This window comes from Oncorhynchus mykiss, unplaced genomic scaffold, assembly GCF_013265735.2.
Source record: "Oncorhynchus mykiss isolate Arlee unplaced genomic scaffold, USDA_OmykA_1.1 un_scaffold_263, whole genome shotgun sequence".
Lineage (NCBI taxonomy): Eukaryota > Metazoa > Chordata > Actinopteri > Salmoniformes > Salmonidae > Oncorhynchus > Oncorhynchus mykiss.
The window spans coordinates 213,997-230,333 of NW_023493719.1; the positions used below are offsets into that span (position 1 = coordinate 213,997).

General features: G+C 44.0%; 1 protein-coding gene across 1 annotated transcript in view; it reads left to right on the forward strand.

The window, feature by feature from the left end:
* The window catches only part of LOC110512755 (slit homolog 2 protein), a 45,862-nt gene that overhangs the window by 13,355 nt on the left and 16,170 nt on the right, over window positions 1–16,337 (forward strand). Inside the window, exon 3 of the mRNA XM_036973521.1 lies at window positions 10,240–10,311. Within this exon, the coding sequence (XP_036829416.1) occupies window positions 10,240–10,311 (72 nt within the window). The remainder of the gene's footprint in view (window positions 1–10,239; window positions 10,312–16,337) is intronic.

Here is a 16,337-nt window from a genome sequence, read left to right on the forward strand (position 1 = left end):
GTTATTACCCCGGGAACCTTTAGTTATTACCCCGGGAACCTTTAGTTATTACCACGGAAACCTTTAGTTATTACCACGGGAACCTTTAGTTATTACCACGGGAACCTTTAGTTATTACCACGGGAACCTTTAGTTATTACAACGGGAACCTTTAGTTATTACCCCGGGAACCTTTAGTTATTACAACGGGAACCTTTAGTTATTACACCGGGAACCTTTAGTTATGACCCGGGAACCTTCACAACATGAAACGTCCGATTTGACAACAGATCATTCATATGAAAACACTGTAATGATTACATGTTGTTTTGTCGAAAGCCACCATTATTAAATTCAAATATAAGGTTTTATCGCCGAGTCATCACAACGAAGTGATCCAACACATTTTTGGTTGTAGTCAAAGAAACTAAAACAGACCTAGATATTTATCAGCAAAGCATTTGTAGACTAAACGGGCCTTTATACAAGGCGTTTTCAGTAGCCTATAAACAGGTTATAAAAGGCTGTAAAAAAGGCTGTAAACTACTGTTTAGAGTTGTTGATGTGTAACGTTATAGCCTATCAACAGGTTATAAACACACGCTGTAAACTACTGTTTAGAGTTGTTGATATGTAACGTTATAGCCTATCAACAGGTTATAAACAAGGCTGTAAACTACTGTTTAGAGTTGTTGATGTGTAACGTTATAGCCTATCAACAGGTTATAAACAAGGCTGTAAACTACTGTTTAGAGTTGTTGATGTGTAACGTTATAGCCTATCAACAGGTTATAAACAAGGCTGTAAACTACTGTTTAGAGTTGTTGATGTGTAACGTCATAGCCTATCAACAAGTTATCACAGTCTCAGTGCAAAATTAGATGTTTTTCCACATTTCTAAATTGCTCCAAACCTCAAATTTCGAAGTTTATAATAATGAATGAATGAATGAATGAATGAATAAATGAATGCCTGTCAATGAGATTGAACTCATGACCCTCAGAGCAGGAGCTGGAAGATTAAGCCATCTGCCCCGCTGCCCCGCTGTAGTGGGACAGGCAGGGAGCTCCTGTTCCACAGACTGCAGGTTTAAGGCTGTCTGGCCGTACTAGCTCACTGTGGATGGATTGTGTAGTGGGACAGGCAGGGAGATCCTGCCTTATAGACTGCAGGTTTAAGGCTGTCTGGCCGTGCTGCTCACTGTGGATGGATTGTGTAGTGGGACAGGCAGGGAGCTCCTGTTCCACAGACTGCAGGTTTAAGGCTGTCTGGCCGTGCTAGCTCACTGTGGATGGATTGTGTAGTGGGACAGGCAGGGAGATCCTGCCTTATAGACTGCAGGTTTAAGGCTGTCTGGCCGTGCTGCTCACTGTGGATGGATGGTGTAGTGGGACAGGCAGGGAGCTCCTGTTCCATAGACTGCAGGTTTAAGGCTGTCTGGCCATGCTGCTCACTGTGGATGGATGGTGTAGTGGGACAGGCAGGGAGATCCTGCCTTATAGACTGCAGGTTTAAGGCTGTCTGGCCGTGCTGCTCACTGTGGATGGATGGTGTAGTGGGACAGGCAGGGAGATCCTGTTCCACAGACTGCAGGTTTAAGGCTGTCTGGCCGTGCTGCTCACTGTGGATGGATGGTGTAGTGTAGTGTAGTGGTGTTGCCCGTAGTGGGCGGTGTGGTGCTGCACGTAGTGGACGGTGTTGCCCGTAGTGGGCGGTGTTGCCCGTAGTGGGCGGTGTTGCCCGTAGTGGGCGGTGTTGCCCGTAGTGGGTGGTGTTGCCCGTAGTGGGCGGTGTTGCCCGTAGTGGGCGGTGTGCTGTTGCCCGTTGTGGACGGTGTGGTGTTGCCCGTAGAGGACGGTGTTGCCCGTAGTGGGTGGTGTTGCCCGTAGTGGGTGGTGTTGCCCGTAGTGGGCGGTGTTGCCCATAGTGGACGGTGTTGACCGAGTCTCCCGACGTCCTGGAGATCAACAAAAACGTCAAATTCCGACTTGAACCTGGAGTGATCTCTCTGAGCCTCTCCAGTAGCTGAATAAAGTCTACAAAGTAAACTGTGTCTGACTCCAGGTCTGACTCCAGGTCTGTGTCTGACTCCAGGCCTGTGTCTGACTCCAGGTCTGTGTCTGACTCCAGGTCTGACTCCAGGTCTGTGTCTGACTCCAGGTCTGTATCTGACTCCAGGTCTGTGTCTGACTCCAGGTCTGACTCCAGGTCTGTGTCTGACTCCAGGTCTGACTCCAGGTCTGACTCCAGGTCTGTGTCTGACTCCAGGTCTGTATCTGACTCCAGGTCTGTGTCTGACTCCAGGTCTGTGTCTGACTCCAGGTCTGTGTCTGACTCCAGGTCTGACTCCAGGTCTGTGTCTGACTCCAAGTCCAAGTCTGACTCCAGGTTTGACTCCAGGTCTGTGTCTGACTCCAGGTCTGTATCTGACTCCAGATCTGACTCCAGGTCTGTATCTGACTCCAGGTTTGACTCCAGGTCTGTGTCTGACTCCAGGTCTGTATCTGACTCCAGGTCTGTGTCTGACTCCAGGTCTGTGTCTGACTCCAGGTCTGTATCTGACTCCAGATCTGACTTCAGGTGGCTGAGCGTGGACATACCAAACATCTCATGTTTTGCTGCAAGAGGGACTGTTCCACTTCACAAAATAGATGGCATCATGAGGAAGGGAAAGTATGTGGATATATTGAAGCTACATCTCAAGACATCAGTCAGGAAGTTAAAGCTTGGTCACAAATGGGTCTTCCAAATGGACAATGACCCCAAGCATACTTCCAAAGTTGTGGCAAAATGCCTTAAGGACAACAAAGTCAAGGTATTGGAGTGGCCATCACAAAGCCCTGACCTCAATCCTATAGAACATTTGTGGGCAGAACTGAAAAAGTGTGTGTGTGAGCAAGGAGGCCTACAAACCTGACTCAGTTACACCAGCTCTGTCAGGAGGAATGGGCCAAAATTCACCCAACTCATTGTGGGAAGCTTGTGGAAGGCTACCCGAAACATTTGACCCAAATGAAACAATTTAAAGGCAATGCTACCAAATACTAATTGAGTGTATGTAAACTTCTGACCCACTGGGAATGTGATGAAAGAAATAAAAGCTGAAATAAATCATTCTCTCTACTATTATTCTGACATTTCACATTCTTAAAATAAAGTGGTGATCCTAACTGACCTAAGACAGGGATTTTTTTTACATGGATTAAATGTCAGGAATTGTGAAAAATGTAGTTTAAATGTATTTGGCTAAGGTGAACTTCCGACTTCAAATGTCTGTCTGTCATGTACACACCAATATCTCTACCTGTACATAACCATCTGATCATTTATCACTCCAGTGTTAATCTGCATAATTGTAATTATTTGCCTACCTTCTCATGCCTTTTGCACACAATGTATATATAGACTCCCCTTTTTTCTACTGTGTTATTGACTTGTTAATTGTTTACTCCATGTGTAACTCTGTGTTGTCTGTTCACACTGCTATGCCTTATCTTGGCCAGGTCGCAGTTGCAAATGAGAACTTGTTCTCAACTAGCCTACCTGGTTAAATAAAGGTGAAATAAAAATAAATAAAAAAAATAAATAAAAAAATGTAGCCTAATGAAGGCTGCTGTCTGTCTGTCTGTCTGTCTGTCTGTCTGTCTGTCTGTCTGTCTGTCTGTCTGTCTGTCTGTCTGTCTGTCTGTCTGTCTGTCTGTCTGTCTGTCTGTCTGTCTGTCTGTCATGTCCCTCTCTCTCTGTGTGTGGGTGTGACCGTGTCTCCATGGTCTGTCCCTCTCTCTCTCTCTGTGTGTGTGTGTGTTACCGTGTCTCCATGGCCTGGCAGGCAGGCAGCAGCTGTTATAGTAGTGTATCTGTGTCTGTTGCTGCCTCTCCTCAGTGTTAATCTACATGGGAAGTGTCAGGCTGGGGGAGTTATTTTAACCAGCCGGCCCCAGGGACATGTGTTACCCTCATTAAAACCACACAGGAAGTGATAGAGAGCGACAGGACCGAAAGAAGGAACGAGAGAGCACTCGGTACGTGTAAACCGCGGAGCGAGGAATGCAGTTCAGAGAAGGAAAGAGAGAGGGAGAGAGTCTTGTAGAAACAGGTTTCCTACCTTGTATGTTTTCAGGTTTAGGATTTCTCCTTTTGCTGTTTGGTGTGGGGGGGAGGGGATATCTGTCTGTGTGTGTGTGTGTGTGTGTGTGTGTGTGTGGTGTTGCTCGACTGTTTATAGGGAATGGCAGTGTGGGGTAGGAATTTCTCACATACCTCTAAGAGATTATGTCCTTAAAATGTGTGTGTGTGTGTGTGTGTGACTTGTCCTATCAACACACTGAAGTAACCTCTTGTCAATTCTATCCAATTTCAATTTCAGAAGCTTTATTGTCATGGGAAACATATGTTTTCCATTCCATTCCATTCCATTCCATTATATTCCATTATATTCCATTCCATTATATTCCATTCCATTCCCTTCCATTCCATTATATTCCATTCCATTATATTCCATTCCATTATATTCCATTCCATTATATTCCATTCCATTCCATTATATTCCATTCCATTATATTCCATTCCATTCCATTCCATTATATTCCATTCCATTATATTCCATTATATTCCATTCCATTATATTCCATTATATTCCATTCCATTATATTCCATTCCATTCCATTATATTCCATTCCATTCCATTCCATTATATTCCATTCCATTCCATTCCATTCCATTATATTCCATTCCATTATATTCCATTATATTCCATTCCATTATATTCCATTCCATTCCATTCCATTCCATTATATTCCATTCCATTATATTCCATTATATTCCATTCCATTATATTCCATTCCATTCCATTCCATTCCATTATATTCCATTCCATTATATTCCATTCCATTCCATTCCATTATATTCCATTCCATTATATTCCATTCCATTCCATTATATTCCATTCCATTCCATTATATTCCATTATATTCCATTCCATTCCATTCCATTATATTCCATTCCATTATATTCCATTCCATTATATTCCATTCCATTATATTCCATTCCATTCCATTCAATTATATTCCATTCCATTATATTCCATTCCATTCCATTCAATTATATTATATTTCATTATATTCCATTCCATTCCATTCCATTCCATTATATTCCATTCCATTCCATTATATTCCATTATATTCCATTCCATTATATTCTATTCCATTCCATTATATTCCATTCCATTATATTCCATTCCATTATATTCCATTCCATTCCATTATATTCCATTCCATTCCATTCCATTATATTCCATTCCATTCCATTCAATTATATTCCATTCCATTATATTCCATTCCATTCCATTCCATTATATTCCATTCCATTCCATTCCATTATATTCCATTCCATTATATTCCATTCCATTATATTCAATTCCATTCCATTCCATTCCATTCCATTATATTCCATTCCATTCCATTCCATTATATTCCATTCCATTCCATTCCATTATATTCCATTCCATTCCATTATATTCCATTCCATTCCATTATATTCCATTCCATTCCATTCCATTATATTCCATTCCATTCCATTATATTCCATTATATTCCATTATATTCCATTCCATTATATTCTATTCCATTCCATTATATTCCATTCCATTATATTCCATTCCATTATATTCCATTCCATTCCATTATATTCCATTCCATTCCATTCCATTATATTCCATTCCATTCCATTCAATTATATTCCATTCCATTATATTCCATTCCATTCCATTCCATTCCATTATATTCCATTCCATTCCATTCCATTATATTCCATTCCATTCCATTATATTCCATTCCATTATATTCAATTCCATTCCATTCCATTCCATTATATTCCATTCCATTCCATTCCATTATATTCCATTCCATTCCATTCCATTCCATTATATTCCATTCCATTCCATTATATTCCATTCCATTATATTCCATTCCATTCCATTCCATTATATTCCATTCCATTATATTCCATTCCATTCCATTATATTCCATTCCATTCCATTCCATTATATTCCATTCCATTCCATTCCATTATATTCCATTCCATTCCATTCCATTCCATTATATTCCATTCCATTCCATTATATTCCATTCCATTCCATTCCATTCAATTAATTTCCATTCCGTTCCATTCCATTCCATTCATTTCCATTCCATTCAATTAATTTCCATTCAATTAATTTCCATTCAAATAATTTCCATTCAATTCATTTCCATTCAATTCATTTCCATTCAATTCATTTCCATTCAATTCATTTACATTCAATTCATTTACATTCAATTCATTTACATTCAATTCATTTACATTCAATTTAATTAAACTCTATTCAATTCAATTTAAGGGCCTTTATTGTCATGGGAAACATATGTTTACATTTCCAAAGCTAGTGAAGTAGATCATAAACAAAAAGTAATAAAATAAAGTGAAATAAACAATTAAAAAATTAACAGTAAACATTACACTCACAGAAAGTTCAAAAATAAATAAAGACAAAATGTCATATTATGTCTATAAACAGTGTTGTAACGATGTGTAAATAGGTAAGTGTACTTTTCGGCCCAACCTGGACTCGAACCAGGGACCCTCTGCAACACATCGAGAACCGCCTGCCTCGAAGCGTCGTTACCCATCGCTCCGCAAGAGCAGCGCGGGGAAACAAGGAAGTGGCGTCACTGATTTGAAACGTTAACAAGGAAGTGGCGTCACCGATTTGAAACGTTAACAAGGAAGTGATGTCACCGATTGGAAACGTTAACAAGGAAGTGATGTCACCGATTGGAAACGTTGTTAACAAGGAAGTGACGTCACCGATTTGAAACGTTAACAAGGAAGTGGCGTCACCGATTGGAAACGTTGTTAACGAGGAAGTGACGTCACCGATTGGAAACGTTGTTAACAAGGAAGTGACGTCACCGATTTGAAACGCTGTTAACGAGGAAGTGGCGTCACCGATTGGAAACGCTGTTAACGAGGAAGTGACGTCACCGATTTGAAACGTTAACAAGGAAGTGACGTCACCGATTGGAAACGCTGTTAACGAGGAAGTGACGTCACCGATTGGAAACGTTGTAAACAAGGAAGTGATGTCACCGATTTGAAACGTTAACAAGGAAGTGACGTCACCGATTTGAAACGTTGTTAACAAGGAAGTGACATCACCGATTGGAAACGTTGTTAACAAGGAAGTGATGTCACCGATTTGAAAGCGTTGTTAACGAGGAAGTGATGTCACCGATTGGAAACGTTGTTAACAAGGAAGTGACGTCACCGATTTGAAAGCGTTGTTAACAAGGAAGTGACATCACCGATTGGAAACGTTGTTAACAAGGAAGTGATGTCACCAATTGGAAACGCTGTTAACGAGGAAGTGATGTCACCGATTGGAAACGTTGTTAACAAGGAAGTGACATCACCGATTTGAAAGCGTTGTTAACAAGGAAGTGATGTCACCGATTTGAAACGTTAACAAGGAAGTGACGTCACCGATTTGAAACGTTGTTAACAAGGAAGTGACATCACCGATTGGAAACGTTGTTAACAAGGAAGTGATGTCACCGATTTGAAAGCGTTGTTAACGAGGAAGTGATGTCACCGATTGGAAACGTTGTTAACAAGGAAGTGACGTCACCGATTTGAAAGCGTTGTTAACAAGGAAGTGACATCACCGATTGGAAACGTTGTTAACAAGGAAGTGATGTCACCGATTGGAAACGCTGTTAACGAGGAAGTGATGTCACCGATTGGAAACGTTGTTAACAAGGAAGTGACGTCACCGATTTGAAAGCGTTGTTAACAAGGAAGTGACATCACCGATTTGAAAGCGTTGTTAACAAGGAAGTGATGTCACCGATTGGAAACGTTGTAAACAAGGAAGTGATGTCACCGATTGGAAACGTTGTTAACAAGGAAGTGACGTCACCGATTGGAAACGTTGTTAACAAGGAAGTGATGTCACCGATTGGAAACGTTGTTAACGAGGAAGTGACGCCACCGATTTGAACCGTTGTTAACAAGGAAGTGACGTCACCGATTGGATACGTTGTTAACAAGGAAGTGACGTCACCGATTGGAAACGTTGTTAACAAGGAAGTGACGTCACCGATTGGAAACGTTGTTAACAAGGAAGTGACGTCACCGATTGGAAACGTTAACAAGGAAGTGACGTCACCGATTGGAAACGTTAACAAGGAAGTGACGTCACCGATTTGAAACACTAACAAGGAAGTGACGTCACCGATTGGAAACGCTGTTAACAAGGAAGTGATGTCACCGATTGGAAACGTTAACAAGGAAGTGACGTCACCGATTTGAAACGTTGTTAACAAGGAAGTGACGTCACCGATTTGAAACGCTGTTAACGAGGAAGTGACGTCACCGATTGGAAACGTTGTTAACAAGGAAGTGACGTCACCGATTGGAAACGTTGTTAACAAGGAAGTGACGTCACCGATTTGAAACGTTAACAAGGAAGTGACGTCACCGATTGGAAACGCTGTTAACGAGGAAGTGACGTCACCGATTGGAAACGCTGTTAACGAGGAAGTGACGTCACCGATTTGAAACGTTGTTAACAAGGAAGTGATGTCACCGATTGGAAACGTTGTTAACAAGGAAATGACGTCACCGATTGGAAACGTTGTTAACAAGGAAGTGATGTCACCGATTTGAAAGCGTTGTTAACAAGGAAGTGACATCACCGATTGGAAACGTTGTTAACAAGGAAGTGACGTCACCGATTTGAAAGCGTTGTTAACAAGGAAGTTACATCACCGATTGGAAACGTTGTTAACAAGGAAGTGATGTCACCGATTGGAAACGCTGTTAACGAGGAAGTGATGTCACCGATTGGAAACGTTGTTAACAAGGAAGTGACGTCACCGATTTGAAAGCGTTGTTAACAAGGAAGTGACATCACCGATTTGAAAGCGTTGTTAACAAGGAAGTGATGTCACCGATTGGAAACGTTGTAAACAAGGAAGTGATGTCACCGATTGGAAACGTTGTTAACAAGGAAGTGACGTCACCGATTGGAAACGTTGTTAACAAGGAACTGATGTCACCGATTGGAAACGTTGTAAACAAGGAAGTGATGTCACCGATTGGAAACGTTGTTAACGTGCACCACCGCTAACTAGCTAGCCATTTCACACCGGTTACATAGGCGTAAATATGGGTTGTATTTACAATGGTGTTTGTTCTTCACTGGTTGCCCTTTTCTCGTGGCAACAGGTCACAGATCTTGCTGCTGTGATGGTACACTGTGGAATTTCACCCAGTAGATATTATAGTTTGTCAAAATTGGATTGGTTTTCTAATTCTTTGTGGGTCTCTGTAATCTGAGGGAAATATGTCTCTCTAATATGGTCATACATTGGACAGGAGGTTAGGAAATGCAGCTCAGTTTCCACCTCATTTTGTGGGCAGTGAGCACATAGCCTGTCTTCTCTTGAGAGCCAGGTCTGCCTGCGGTGGCCTTTCTCAATAGCAAGGCTATGCTCACTGAGTCTGTACATAGTCAAAGCTTTCCTTAAGTTTGGGTCAGTCACAGTGGTCAGGTATTCTGCCACTGTGTACTCTCTGTTTAGGGACAAATAGCATTCTAGTTTGCTCTGTATTTTTGTTAATTATTTCCAATGTGTCAAGTAATTATCTTTTTGTTTTCTCATGATTTGGTTGGGTCTAATTGTGCTGCTCTCTCTCCTCCTCTTCCCTCCCACATATCTCCCATCTCTCCCCCCTCCTCTCCCCGTCTCTCGCCCCTCCTCTCCTCGTCTCTCTCCCCCCTCCTCTCCTCGTCTCTCTCCCCCCTCCTCTCCTCGTCTCTCTCCCCCCTCCTCTCCTCGTCTCTCTCCCCCCTCCTCTCCTCGTCTCTCTCCCCCCTCCTCTCCTCGTCTCTCTCCCCCCTCCTCTCCCGTCTCTCTCCCCCCTCCTCTCCCCATCTCTCCCCTCTCCTGTCTCTCTCCCCCCTCCTCTGCTCGTCTCTCCCCATCTCTCCCCATCTCTCCCCCCCTCCTCTCCTCTCCCCCCCCTCCTCCCCCCTCCTCTCCCCCCTCCTCCCCCCTCCTCTCCTCGTCTCTCTCCCCCCTCCTCTCCTCGTCTCTCTCCTGTCTCTCTCCCCCGTCCTCTCCCCATCTCTCCCCCTCTCCCTCTCCCTCTCCCCCCTCCTCTCCTCTCCTCTCCTGTCTCTCTCGCCCCTCCTCTCCCCGTCTCTCCCTCCCCCCACAGTCAGTTGATGGAGAATAAGATCAGTCTGATAGAGAGAGGAGCCTTCCAGGACCTGAAGGAGCTCGAGAGACTGTGAGTCAAAACACGCCATTTTACCCTCCGTACACCTTCTGTACAGACACACACACCACACCCCATCACACCCCACCACACCCCATCACACCCCACCACACACACTCCCCACAACACCCCACCACACCCCATCACACACACCCCATCACACACACGCACACACACACTCCCCACACTCCCCACACCCCACCACACCCCACCACACACCACGATACACACACCACAACACACACACCACACCACGACACACACACAACACCACACCCCACCACACCACACCACACAACACAACACAACACACACCACACCACACACATAGAGAACAGTGTTATATGGACAGACAGTGGACAGACAGTGGACAGTGTTATATGGACAGACAGTGGACAGTGTTATATGGACAGACAGTGGACAGTGTTATATGGACAGACAGTGGACAGTGTTATATGGACAGACAGTGGACAGTGTTATATGGACAGACAGTGGACAGTGTTATATGGACAGACAGTGGACAGACAGTGGACAGTGTTACATGGACAGACAGTGGACAGTGTTATATGGACAGACAGTGGACAGTGTTATATGGACAGACAGTGGACAGACAGTGGACAGTGTTACATGGACAGACAGTGGACAGACAGTGGACAGTGTTATATGGACAGACAGTGGACAGTGTTATATGGACAGACAGTGGACAGTGTTATATGGACAGACAGTGGACAGTGTTATATGGACAGACAGTGGACAGTGTTATATGGACAGACAGTGGACAGTGTTATATGGACAGACAGTGGACAGTGTTATATGGACAGACAGTGGACAGTGTTATATGGACAGACAGTGGACAGACAGTGGACAGTGTTACATGGACAGACAGTGGACAGTGTTATATGGACAGACAGTGGACAGTGTTATATGGACAGACAGTGGACAGACAGTGGACAGACAGTGGACAGTGTTACATGGACAGACAGTGGACAGACAGTGGACAGTGTTATATGGACAGACAGTGGACAGTGTTATATGGACAGACAGTGGACAGTGTTATATGGACAGACAGTGGACAGTGTTATATGGACAGACAGTGGACAGTGTTATATGGACAGACAGTGGACAGTGTTATATGGACAGACAGTGGACAGTGTTATATGGACAGACAGTGGACAGACAGTGGACAGACAGTGGACAGACAGTGGACAGACAGTGGACAGTGTTACATGGACAGACAGTGGACAGACAGTGGACAGTGTTATATGGACAGACAGTGGACAGGCAGTGGACAGACAGTGGACAGTGTTATATGGACAGACAGTGGACAGACAGTGGACAGACAGTGGACAGACAGTCTTACATGGACAGACAGTGGACAGACAGTGGACAGACAGTGGACAGTGTTATATGGACAGACAGTGGACAGTGTTATATGGACAGACAGTGGACAGACAGTGGACAGTGTTATATGGACAGACAGTGGACAGACAGTGGACAGTGTTATATGGACAGACAGTGGACAGTGTTTTATGGACAGACAGTGGACAGACAGTGGACAGTTTTATATGGAGAGACATTGGACAGACAGTGGACAGACAGTGGACAGTGTTATATGGACAGACAGTGGACAGACAGTGGACAGTGTTATATGGACAGACAGTGGACAGTGTTAAATGGACAGACAGTGGACAGACAGTGGACAGTGTTACATGGAAAGACAGTGGACAGACAGTGGACAGACAGTGGACAGTTTTATATGGACAGACAGTGGACAGACAGTGGACAGTGTTACATGGACAGACAGTGGACAGTGTTATATGGACAGACAGTGGACAGTGTTATATGGACAGACAGTGGACAGTGTTACATGGACAGACAGTGGACAGACAGTGGACAGTGTTATATGGACAGACAGTGGACAGACAGTGGACAGACAGTGGACAGTGTTATATGGACAGACAGTGGACAGTGTTATATGGACAGACAGTGGACAGACAGTGGACAGACAGTGGACAGTGTTATATGGACAGACAGTGGACAGACAGTGGACAGACAGTGACAGTATTAGAGGCTGAATGTGGGGGTATTTGGCGTCAGGCCCTCTGGGTAGTTATGGCGTAATTAAGCCTGGTGTTTGTGTGTGTGTGTGTGTGTGTGTGTGTGTGTGTGTGTGACAGCCAGAACTGAGGAAACCAGATCCAGACTCTTAAAGAATGTCCATCACACCCTCAACCACACTCAGACAGACAGGTTAGACAGACAGACAGGTTAGACAGACAGACTGTCTCTCTCTCTGACCTGTAACTAACAATCTGTCAGGACATCAGTGTTCCATCAGCGTTCCATCAGTGTAACTAACAATCTGTCAGGACATCAGTGTTCCATCAGCGTTCCATCAGTGTAACTAACAATCTGTCAGGACATCAGTGTTCCATCAGTGTTCCATCAGTGTAACTAACAATCTGTCAGGACATCAGTGTTCCATCAGCGTAACTAACAATCTGTCAGGACATCAGCATTCCATCAGTGTAACTAACACTCTGTCAGGACATCAGCGTTCCATCAGTGTAACTAACAATCTGTCAGGACATCAGTGTTCCATCAGTGTAACTAACAATCTGTCAGGACATCAGTGTTCCATCAGTGTAACTAACACTCTGTCAGGACATCAGCGTTCCATCAGTGTAACTAACAATCTGTCAGGACATCAGTGTTCCATCAGTGTTCCATCAGTGTAACTAACAATCTGTCAGGACATCAGTGTTCCATCAGTGTAACTAACACTCTGTCAGGACATCAGCGTTCCATCAGTGTAACTAACAATCTGTCAGGACATCAGTGTTCCATCAGTGTTCCATCAGCGTAACTAACACTCTGTCAGGACATCAGTGTTCCATCAGTGTTCCATCAGTGTAACTAACAATCTGTCAGGACATCAGTGTTCCATCAGTGTTCCATCAGTGTAACTAACACTCTGTCAGGACATCAGTGTTCCATCAGTGTAACTAACACTCTGTCAGGACATCAGTGTTCCATCAGTGTAACTAACACTCTGTCAGGACATCAGCGTTCCATCAGTGTTCCATCAGTGTAACTAACAATCTGTCAGGACATCAGCGTTCCATCAGTGTAACTAACAATCTGTCAGGACATCAGTGTTCCATCAGTGTTCCATCAGTGTAACTAACAATCTGTCAGGACATCAGTGTTCCATCAGTGTTCCATCAGTGTTCCATCAGTGTAACTAACACTCTGTCAGGACATCAGCGTTCCATCAGTGTAACTAACAATCTGTCAGGACATCAGTGTTCCATCAGTGTTCCATCAGTGTAACTAACAATCTGTCAGGACATCAGTGTTCCATCAGTGTTCCATCAGTGTAACTAACAATCTGTCAGGACATCAGCGTTCCATCAGTGTCCCATCAGTGTTCCATCAGTGTAACTAACACTCTGTCAGGACATCAGTGTTCCATCAGTGTAACTAACAATCTGTCAGGACATCAGTGTTTCATCAGCGTTCCATCAGTGTAACTAACAATCTGTCAGGACATCAGTGTTCCATCAGTGTAACTAACAATCTGTCAGGACATCAGTGTTCCATCAGTGTTCCATCAGTGTAACTAACACTCTGTCAGGACATCAGTGTTCCATCAGTGTAACTAACAATCTGTCAGGACATCAGTGTTCCATCAGTGTTCCATCAGTGTAACTAACAATCTGTCAGGACATCAGTGTTCCATCAGTGTCCCATCAGTGTTCCATCAGTGTAACTAACACTCTGTCAGGACATCAGTGTTCCATCAGCGTTCCATCAGTGTAACTAACACACTGTCAGGACATCAGTGTTCCATCAGTGTAACTAACAATCTGTCAGGACATCAGTGTTCCATCAGTGTAACTAACACTCTGTCAGGACATCAGCGTTCCATCAGTGTTCCATCAGCGTAACTAACAATCTGTCAGGACATCAGTGTTCCATCAGTGTAACTAACAATCTGTCAGGACATCAGTGTTCCATCAGTGTAACTAACACTCTGTCAGGACATCAGCGTTCCATCAGCGTAACTAACAATCTGTCAGGACATCAGCGTTCCATCAGTGTAACTAACAATCTGTCAGGACATCAGTGTTCCATCAGTGTAACTAACAATCTGTCAGGACATCAGTGTTCCATCAGTCTAACTAACAATCTGTCAGGACATCAGTGTTCCATCAGTGTTCCATCAGTGTAACTAACACTCTGTCAGGACATCAGCATTCCATCAGCGTAACTAACAATCTGTCAGGACATCAGTGTTCCATCAGTCTAACTAACACTCTGTCAGGACATCAGCATTCCATCAGCGTAACTAACAATCTGTCAGGACATCAGTGTTCCATCAGTGTAACTAACACTCTGTCAGGACATCAGTGTTCCATCAGCGTTCCATCAGTGTAACTAACACTCTGTCAGGACATTAGTGTTCCATCAGCGTTCCATCAGTGTAACTAACACTGTCAGGACATCAGCGTTCCATCAGCGTAACTAACAATCTGTCAGGACATCAGCGTTCCATCAGTGTTCCATCAGCGTTCCATCAGCGTTCCATCAGTGTAACTAACAATCTGTCAGGACATCAGTGTTCCATCAGCGTTCCATCAGCGGTAGCTTCCTGACCACAACAAGCCGTTGTGTAGCAGAGGGTGATGTGATGTGGAGTTGTTTCCAACTGTAGATTGTGGTGCTTGCTTGGCATGTTCACTCCCACAATGCAAGAGTCAGCCCTGAAAGACCCCCCGCCGCGGGGGCACAATGACCTGTCTCTGGCCTGGGGGGGCCGTGGGGGCTCTATCAAAGGAACACAACCTCCAGGGATAAGGGGCCCTGCTGGGCCGCGATGCCCATAGGAGAGGGCTCTAAGCGGGCCTGACGGATCCACACTGACTGCCCCCCGTGGAGGGGAGAAACAGTCCTCTCTCTGCCTCGAGACGGGTCGTCCAGGCGGGGCAGGGCTGGGTCAGGAGTCCTGCAGGGTGGAGGGGAGAGGCATGTCCACACAGAGACATGGTCACTCACACACACTACTGACCTGTCACTTTCTGTCTGTATCTCTCTCTGTCTCTCTCTGTCTCTGTCTCTGTCTCTCTCTGTGTCTCTCTCAATTCAATTCAAGGGCGTTATTGTCATGGGAAACATGTGTTAACATTGCCAAAGCAAGTGAGGTAGATAATATATAAAGTGAAATAAACAATAAAAATTAACAGTAAACATTACACATACAGAAGTTTCAAAACAATAAAAACATTACAAATGTCATATTATATATATACAGTGTTTTAACAATGTACAAATGGTTAAAGGACACAAGATAAAATAAATAAGCATAAATATGGGTTGTATTTACAATGGTGTTTGTTCTTCACTGGTTGCCCTTTTCTCGTGGCATCAGGTCACAAATCTTGCTGCTGTGATGTCACACTGTGGAATTTCACCCAGTAGATGTGGGAGTTTATCAAAATTGGATTTGTTTTCTAATTCTTTATGGATCTGTGTAATCTGAGGGAAATATGTGTCTCTAATATGGTCATACATCGGGCAGGAGGTTAGGAAGTGCAGCTCAGTTTCCACCTCATTTTTTCTGTCTGTCTCTCTGTCTCTCTGTCTGTCTCTCTCTGTCTGTCTCGGTCTCCTCTCTCCCTCTCTCCTTCTCTGTCTCTCTCTGTCTCTGTCTCGGTCTCCTCTCTCCCTCCCTCCCTCTCTGTCTCTCTCTGTCTCTGTCTCGGTCTCCTCTCTCCCTCCCTCCTTCTCTCTGTCCTTTTCTCTCTTTCTCTCTATTGCTCTGAGTGGAGGAAAGTGGTTTATTTTATCCCTCCAGGCTGAGGTAATAGAGGTAGAAAGAGGGAGGGAGAGAGTGGTATAGTGTAGGACAGAGGAAGAAGAGAGAACAGACCATCTGAAAATATAATAAGCAAATCAAACTTTATTAGTCACATGTGCCGATTACAACAGGTTACAGTGAAATACTTAACTTACTTACAAGCCCTTAACCTTTCTGA